We start from the raw sequence: 9,239 nt of genomic DNA on the forward strand, positions 1-9,239 counted from the left end.
AAAGATAGATTTCTAGTTAGGTCCCAATTATTTAGTTGAGCGATATAGCAATGATATTAACATAATCTATTGGGACCTATTAGCATTGTTGCAAAGTTAATCAGTTCGCAAATACTTCAAAATAACTAAGAAATCAATAGCAATTACACGCTTAACAAGACCCAATTGATTTGATCGGATAATATAATATTAATGTTGAAAGAAACGGGATCAAGTATTATTGGCTAATGATTATGGGATGAAGAGGGTAGGTTGTAGAGGACGGTTGGGATGGATTATATAAGTTTAGAGATTCTGGGAATAAGATGTATAAACTTTGTGGGTTACAGTTGAAGGTGATGTAGGTATGGTTGAAAAATTTTAACAACTACCAGTAAACTAATAAAAGGATAAAAATAAGAGAAAAAAATAATAGAGTTATCAGACTTGCTCTGATGGTGGTCTCGCACCACATTGATGCTCGCACGTAGGAGAAAATTGGACACCAACAGCTGGTGGCCAAGTAAAATTTTTTATTAATTTATCAAAGCATGATCATTATTCAGGATCTAGACCACCCTGGTATAACAAACTGAAAAAAAACAAAAAAACTAGAATAACAGATGTGGGACTAAACATCCCTTTTATACTAAAACAAAAGAATCCTAAAAGCCTATTTATCTCATGTGGGATTAAATTATTAGAACAAACTAAACTAAAGTCTGTTAATGACTTTACATCACATAGTCATCAAATCAAATCGGACAACTCCTGTTGCATCTTGATTTTCATGCCAATTGCCAATTTGATTCTGATTCTCATTCCCCATCACTCTATCATGGTAGGATAATAAAAATTGAAGTCAAGATGTGAATTAAAACGATCTAAAAATTCGATGACCTGATGGCACTGAATAAAAATTTAGAATAAAATTAAAAATTTTTAAAAAATTAAAATTTATTACATAATTAAGCTCAAAATAGTACACATAGTGTAGGGCAAACAGCGCCTATATCCCATCCCACCGTGGTATTTTCACAATTCCATGTCCGCACGCACACGCACGGGCCAGACTTCAAACATTAAGAGGACGAGCCAAAAAGCAATGAGGCGGATGAAGAGAGGGAGATGGTGGTTGCATTGAGACCGATGGTACTTTGCCACATCCGGATCCCCATCCAAACTGTATCTCGATCGAGGCCTCTTACATGCCTCAATCCACTCTCGACCTCGATGATCCAATCCATGTCCTCCCATGGCGATGACCATCTCACCAAGGAGGAGGTCATCAAGTGGGTCCTCGGCATGGTCAAGAGCTTCCCTAAGATTGATCATTCCAAGGTCAGAAACCATAACCCCAGATTCTCTTCTTTCCTTCCCAATTCCTTCCTAAAGCTCACTCCTTTTTTGCTTCTAATTGCCTGTAGGTGATACTAGATGTCCATTTCCAGAAGGATCTGGGCCTGGATAGCTTGGATAATGTGGAGATCGTGATGGCTTCGGAGGAGTTTAAGCTGAAGATCCGAGACAAGGAAGCAGACAAGATCGATTCGCACAGCCTGACCATCAAGTATGTTAGTACATATTATCCGACCTGATCATCTGGATATATGGCAACAAATTATCTGAATCTAATATTCTTTTAGATCACATCGATAGTTTGTCAATTTGTTTCTTCAGTATAACATCCAAATTGGCCTAATCGAGAGCTGCTCTTAAAAAGTATAATGTTCATCTCAGCTTATTGCCTATCTATGGTATATTTACTTTGATATTCAACCGACTTGGTTATTAATACTAAAAAAGATGTGATACTCAGTTCAGTCATTTACCAATCTTAGCTGTATCACATCGACTTATTATCGATGTGCCCCAAAAGTGTTGATGGTTATTTGACAGCTATTATCCAGCTCGGTATTAGCCATCTTCTAGCTACACTCCAGTTTATCGCCGTATGGGCAACCGCCCACGATTTATACATAGTTGGCCATTCTATTGTAACAAACTTGTAATGGCCTAACAAACTTGTAATAGCCTAACAGATTTTTCTTAAGGCTTAAGCAAGCTCCCTCTATATAAAAGGTGGTGAGGTACTCTCTGAAAGATAAGTGAAAACATACACAGAGCCTAGACTCTGCTAAATTTTCTCCACTGAAGAAAATCAGAATTCTCTCCACCACAAACACCTACTTCTTGCTTTCTACTTTTTCATTTTCGACTACCTATTCTCAAGGTCCCGACTAACTTAAACATTGGAGAGTCCTAAACCAGAGGGTACCCCATTAATTTTAGAACTTCTTTTGTAGGTTTACTCATAGTTTACATCGACTTGACCCTTAACAGCTCTCCAGTTCGATTCAAGACCAACCTCACCATTAATCTTTCGGAGCCTTGCAACAATAGATTGGTGCTAGAGAAAGGGATATTTTCTGAAAAATCTTGATGAAAATGGTTCAAAAACTTCAATTGGTCAGATGAATATCGAATTGCCTTTAATGATCTCAAGAAATATCTTGAAATAGCTCCATTATTATCAAAGCTAGTAGAATGTGAGAAATTATTCATGTATTTATCTGTTTCAGCTAATGATGTTCGTTTGATTTTAGTCCAAAATGATATAGAAATATAAAAAAAAAATATTATACAAATAAATTACTTAGAGATGCTGAAACTCGATATTCTAAAATTGAGAAGATAATTTATGCTCTTATTATAATGGCAAGATGACTCCGATCTTATTTTCAAGCTCATTCTGTGGTAGTCTTGACCGACCAACCTCTAAAATTAGTTTTGTAATGACTTGATACTTCAGATCAGATAGCTAAGTGGGTCATTTAATTAAGTGAATTTGATATTCATTATCGATATCGATCTTCACTGAAAGCTCAAGTGCTAGCTGATTTTATTGTTGAGTGCTCTATTCCTGATGAAGAACCAATCTTGAAAGACTTGAAAAATGTCAATACATACTCTTATTGGATATTATATGTCGATGGAGCCTCAAACTCAAAACAAAGAGGAGGTGGTTTAATTCTGGTGAGTTCAAAAGGCGTTGTCACTGAACGCACCGTAAGATTTAATTTTGATACATGTAATAATGGTGCAAAATATGAGGCACTAATTGTCGGACTTCAGATGGCTAAAAAACACAATATTAAAAGATTTAAAGTTTTCATGGATTCTTAACTTGTCGTCGGTCAGGTATGAGATCAATTTGAAGCTAAAGATTCTATAATATCTTAATATTTGTATAATATGAGAGAATTATTAAAAAGCTTTGAGGATCTAAAAATCATACAAATCTTAAGGTCAAAAAATGCCCGAACCAATACCCTATCTTATTTGGTTACGTCAGGATTTTCTGAGCTTAATCAAAATATTCCCATTGATATTCTTGAAAAGTCTAGTATTGAAGCATTGCCAATTGCCCAAATTAAGCATGAGCCTAGCTGGATTGATCCATTAATGGAGTATCTTACTAAAGAAATTTTGTCAACTGATCTAATTGAAGCAAGAAAAATTAAAAGACAGACCCCATAGTATGTCATTCTAGACAATTAATTATATAAGAGGTCATATTCATCCCCACTACTTCAATATTTGAGACCATTGGAAGCTGATTATGCCCTTCAAGAAGTTCATGAAGAAATATGTGACAATCACTTGAGGGACGGATCTTTAGCTCATAAAATAGTCCGACAATGTTATTATTGGCCTAATATTTTAAAAGATTCTGTCGATCTTGATAATAAGTGTGATCAGTGTCAAAGATATGCCAACATTTTACATCAACCTATATTATAGTGCCATAGCCTTTTGCTGTATGGGGAATGGATATTTTGGGACCTTTTTCGATGGCCGTAGGGCAAAAAAATTTTTGATTATAGCTATTGATTTTTTCATCAAATTGGTGGAAGCTGAACTCCTAGCACAAATTACTGAGAAAGATGTAGGATTTTATGTGGAAGTCAATTATCTACTGTTTCGATTTGCCTCGAGTCATAATCACTGATAATGAATGGTAATTTGATAATCAATAGTTTAAAAAATTTAGTTCTGAGCTCCACATTGATCATAGATTTACTTCGGTCAGTCATCCATAATCAAATGGAGAAGTCAAAGTCACTAATAGAACTATTCTTCAGGATTTGAAGACAAGATTCGTTGAAGCTAAAGAACTTTGGGAAGAAGAGCTTTATTGTCAGACCCCACTCTCTAGACTGAGCAAGGGTATAATAGTTGAGTAGAGTTTTGCTAGTATTTTATGCCATGGTTCATAAGCTACTAGTAAATTCTATTCAGCTACCACAACCTGCTCTAACTCAAATCAAACTTAATTCCTCAATTCAACTCAACATAACTTAAAACAACATTAAGCTTTTACTCATCAATCCATAACTTTATACATGTAGCTTAAAAGTATAATACATTCATATTTTTTGGTTTGAACAATCCAAAATACATAACATAACCTAAAATACTCCTCTCACTAGCTAACATGATAAGAAGAAATGCTTCTCTCACTTAACTAGCATGCAAAATGCTCTTATAGTTTAGCTATCAAACAAAATGCTCCTCTAATCTGAGTGCTAATGATAATGCTGATGCTTCATTTTTATGTCGGGTTGGGATGCTTCAAGTCTGCAACAAAGAGAAGTGAGGGGGGTGAGACCTAAGTTCCAGTGAATGGATGAACCATCTAACAATGGAGAAACAGAAAAGTTTAGCAGTAATACTAATTATACCATAGAGCTTACATTGCTGATATGCTTTCAAAACTTTGAATATGCTTAACAAAAATAAAATCATAGAATAAATTATTTTGCTAAAGAAAAATACTGCTGAGTTACTGCCAACTACGCCATAGGGCACCACTCTCATGGGCAGTTGCTACATAGCAACTGATACTACGGAGCCCCATTAGGCATGTTGATTTAATGCTGTTTTTCTGCTATTTGTAGTGCCGATTGTTTTGCTACTATTTGCAATGCTCATGTTGTGACACACCCTATAAGTTGATCACTCCTATAAGTAGTTTTTTCAAAATCATGCTGAATAGATTTTCAAATGTTGAAAAACTGATTCAAAAGCTTATTCAAACTCTAAAATTTTAAGCTGTCTAAATCGCTTACATATAACATACATATTCTTGTACACATTTAATAAAAAGTCCACTTTCTATTTTCATACTTGCATATATATATATATATATATAAGATGTATAATAATAGAAATCTATTTCTTTCTTTTGAAATTAATCTTTTTCATAATAAAATATCATGAAAACACCAAAGTTAGGTAGGAAATCCACTCACCTCTAATAGCTACTACACCATCTTGATGCTTAACTCACCCACCCACCCTCCTCGAGCTCTTTTCCTCTCCTATAAAGTTGGTACATACTGATTAATACCATACTAACATAATATATGAGTATAAGAATACATGCTTTACTTCTTTATGCTCATTCTTTTGCTCTTCTAGTTCTTATTTTTGTTCTATCTTATTTTGTCCTACTTAGGGTTAGCTAAAACCTAACATAAATTTTAAAACTTCTAGCAATTTGACTATATTTTATTTTTATAATTTATTTCAAGTTCAGCTAACATAATATCATCTAACTGTTGAAACAATTCAAACAGTTTTCAATAAAATCAACAGTAGCCTTGATTCTTCAATTCAAGTTTATAATTTTATATTTCAATTTTCTAAAACATCAAGTCTTATAATTATTATTCAAAATTTAACTTAAATTTAATTTAGGGTTTAAAGTTCTTACCTCAATTTGTTGGAACACTATAGCCACCAACACAGTTCTCTTTCTCTTTCCACTGTTTGAAATCTTTTCTTCCAAATTGGGTTATCAATAGATCATCTTCCTCTAGTTAGATTTTCTCTAGATTTCTGACTGAAAATACTATCATCTCTAATCCCCTCTTTCTCTATTTTCCTTCTGTTTTAACCAAAGAACTAATGGTAGCAGCAAGAGGAACCGGTGGCTGAAAACATGAAATATAAATAAAATAGGGAGCAGCTGGCTAGGTGTCAACCTCATGGAAAGGTAGTAAAACAAAATTATGCTGAGGTGTTAATACAGGAGAGGTCCACTATTTCTACATGATATTTTATCTTTCTCAATTAAAACCAGCTGCTAAATAAGTAGGATAGGTGGCAGCACTAGGACAAGACAAGTGGTACACTCCATTCCCACACATCACCGCACCCATGCAAAATTCTGTTTCTTCCACATAAACTCAACATTAGCATATATATATATATACTAATTCATGTCATTTCAATCTAATTAATTTTCTCAATTTCATCTCTGATTAATTGTTCATTTTAATTAGATTTAACTTTGACTAATTCTGCATCTTCAGTTCTGCATATGCTATGGATTTTCTCATCACTTCTAAGCTAATTTCTTCTTCAACTTACTAAAAAATTCTGTCACAATTATACTATGTACTCAGATATTTTTTTACTATTTTTTCATACTACTAAGATCCCAATGCTGTGATATATCTCTTTATGCTATTAAAATTCAAATGCTATATTATAAATTCTGTTTCATTTCCTCTGCATCATTCAAGTTTAACTCTTAACAATCACTAAGCAATATTCAAAAAAATTTTTCTCTAAATAACAAAATATTCACTACTCCTCTTACTTTAAATTTTATGAATCTATATTACAAAATCTACCATGTATATCATCTAAAATATCCTTTACAAATATCAGCTCATTCTATGCTCAATAACCACCAAAATTTAACTTCAATACTACTATTATTGATCTAGTTTCTCAATCATTTTCTTTCTTAATTAACAAGTAGATTTATGCTTCATTACTGCTAATCAATTAATATCAAAATACTCAAGTATATCATGATCGAAATGCTATACCATATATATAAATAAATGCTAAATATGAATACAAAATTCTCAAATCCCCACATTCTTGGATCGGGATGTTACATTTATAATGTTCTCTAGACATATAGAACTACACCTCAAAGATCAGCTGGAGAAATATCTTTTAAACTCACTTTCGTATTAGAGACTGTAATATCAGTTGAGATCGGTCTACCTACGATCAGAATAAAAAATTTTCATACAGAAAGTAATTCAGATCGATCAAGGAATGATCTCGATCTACTTGATGAAACTCAAGAAAGAACCCAGATCCGTATGGCAGTTTATAAATAGAAGGTGGCCAAATATTATAATTTTTGGATAAAGTCCAAATTTTTTTATAAAGGTGATCTGATTCTCCGACGAGCTGAAGTCTTGAATCCAATGGAGCAAGAGAAACTCGCTCCAAATTAGGAAGAATCTTATCGGGTTACTAAAGTAATTCATCCAAAAACTTATCGAATTAAAAATCTAGATGGTACAATCATCCCCAAAATATGAAATATTGAAAATCTCAGAATATATTATCAAAAAAATCTTTTCAATAAAGCATTCAACTTCTGTCCCAATGAAGACAAAGTTTTGACCACAAAATTTCATTGAAGAATTCTTCTTCATCCAAATAAGATCGATGAAAATTGATCAAATGAGGATAATGATAAGAAGAAAATTTAGGAGTCCCAATAAGGTCGAAAAAAACTGAACTAGGATAATGAAAATTCTAACCAAACCAGGACAATCTGATGTGAGACACCTGATCTCCGGATTGGACCTCACTAAATGATGTGAGATATCCGACTCGAGATTGGACCTCATCAAAGGATGTGGGACACCCACTCTCCAGATTGGACCTCACAAAGTGATGTGAAACATTCAATCTACGGATTGAATCTCCGGATTAGACCTCATAAGGTGATGCAAAACATTCAATCTTGGATTGAACCTCATAATTTGATGTGAAACACTTGATCTGTAGATCGAATGGACTTGGTCTGATAAAAAAAGCACTCATATTTATAAGCTAATAAGGGTTGTAAATGGGCAGCACGGATCACAAACTTATGAGTAGAAAAATCCAACCTATCACTCCAAACTCGATTGAAGGTACTTTTGAAACCTTTGCATTAAATTATTAGGGATTAATTTATATTTGGTTACTTAATCTAATTCAATTTAGTTTGATGGCAAGATTACTTTTTAAAGTAATCATATTGGTTTGGTTAATATTCAACTACTTACCTAACCAAGCTTGGATTACATGAAATCATAGTCATTTGATCGACGTCAAAAAATTAACTAGTCATGAATGGAATTTTGAAACAACAAAATCCAAATCGGATCATTCAAGATCAAATAAATAGAAAACTATATGAGAATGGGAAAAAGTTATTTCATTAATATAAAAAAAATAACTAGTCACAATGACAACCTCGATCAGACTGGCTGGGACTTTAGTTGGAGGTACTTCAAACATAGGAATGGGAGAAAGCTGCTCGATTGTGGCCCCAAATGTCACCTCAACTGCTGCTTCTAAAGCTGCTTCCATTATAACTTTGCTGAGATCAAGATCAGGAAAGAGTTTAGTGATTAAACTCTTGCAGCTCAAAAAGCCATAGTCGAAGGCTCCTTCTGAGGCTTCAGTAACTTCATTTTGAAAAATGTTAGAATTTTTATAGTCTTTAATGACCTTAGACAGTCGCTCCTTATCCTTATCAAACTGTCTCTGATATGAAACAAGGGCTGCATCTTGCTTTTCAATTGTTTCCTCAATCTCCTTCAATTTGGCTTCCAACTTCGAGATTTTTTCAATCTGTTTCTGCAACTTCTCATCTTTGTCGTTCATCTGACATTGATTGTCCAGAAGCTACTTGTTCTTTTTCTTGATAGACTCTATTTTTTTATGGAGCTACTTCTTCAGCCCCTCCGTCATCTCTCCTTCTTTGGCAGCCTTTTTCTCTACTGCCTTCTTGGCCTCTTCGATCGTTTTCTTGACCTCTTTCTCAGCCTTGAGCTCATATTTTAGAGACTTCTTATTTTCAGAAAACTATGCCATATACTCATAGAGCAGCTTAAAATATATGGCTGACTACAAAAAAAGGAAGGACATGGTTAGATCGGCAAATAACCGATGTAAAAAAAAAAAAAGAGAGATAGAAGAAGAAAATGAAAACTTATATCCATTATACTATTGAAACCATAATTTATTAACTACTCTAGAGAGAGATTCCTCCTCCGAGCATCCAGGTCCTTCTAGGGCATCATCTTGTCAAATAGATCTCTACCCAACTTTGGTATCTCCAGTAATGATGCTTTCACTAAATCGATCTTCTTCGATGAAGAGGATGG

At 33.8% G+C, this 9,239-nt stretch overlaps 1 protein-coding gene across 1 annotated transcript; it reads left to right on the forward strand.

The window, feature by feature from the left end:
* The first annotated feature begins 1,107 nt into the window (after positions 1-1,107).
* Positions 1,108-1,577, forward strand: LOC105045528 (acyl carrier protein 1, mitochondrial-like). The gene is made up of 2 exons (XM_010923839.1): positions 1,108-1,320; positions 1,407-1,577. Exons 1-2 carry the CDS (start codon positions 1,108-1,110, stop codon positions 1,575-1,577), a joined length of 384 nt encoding a protein of 127 aa, XP_010922141.1.
* Positions 1,578-9,239: the final 7,662 nt, after the last annotated feature.

The sequence above is a fragment of the Elaeis guineensis genome, chromosome 5, assembly GCF_000442705.2.
Source record: "Elaeis guineensis isolate ETL-2024a chromosome 5, EG11, whole genome shotgun sequence".
Lineage (NCBI taxonomy): Eukaryota > Viridiplantae > Streptophyta > Magnoliopsida > Arecales > Arecaceae > Elaeis > Elaeis guineensis.

Coding starts and splice junctions, on each gene's coding strand:
- LOC105045528 (XM_010923839.1), top strand. CDS start 1,108: ATGGTGGTTGCATTGAGACCGATGGTACTTTGCCACATCCGGATCCCC. Junction 1,321..1,406: donor CTAAGATTGATCATTCCAAG/GTCAGAAACCAT, acceptor AATTGCCTGTAG/GTGATACTAGATGTCCATTT.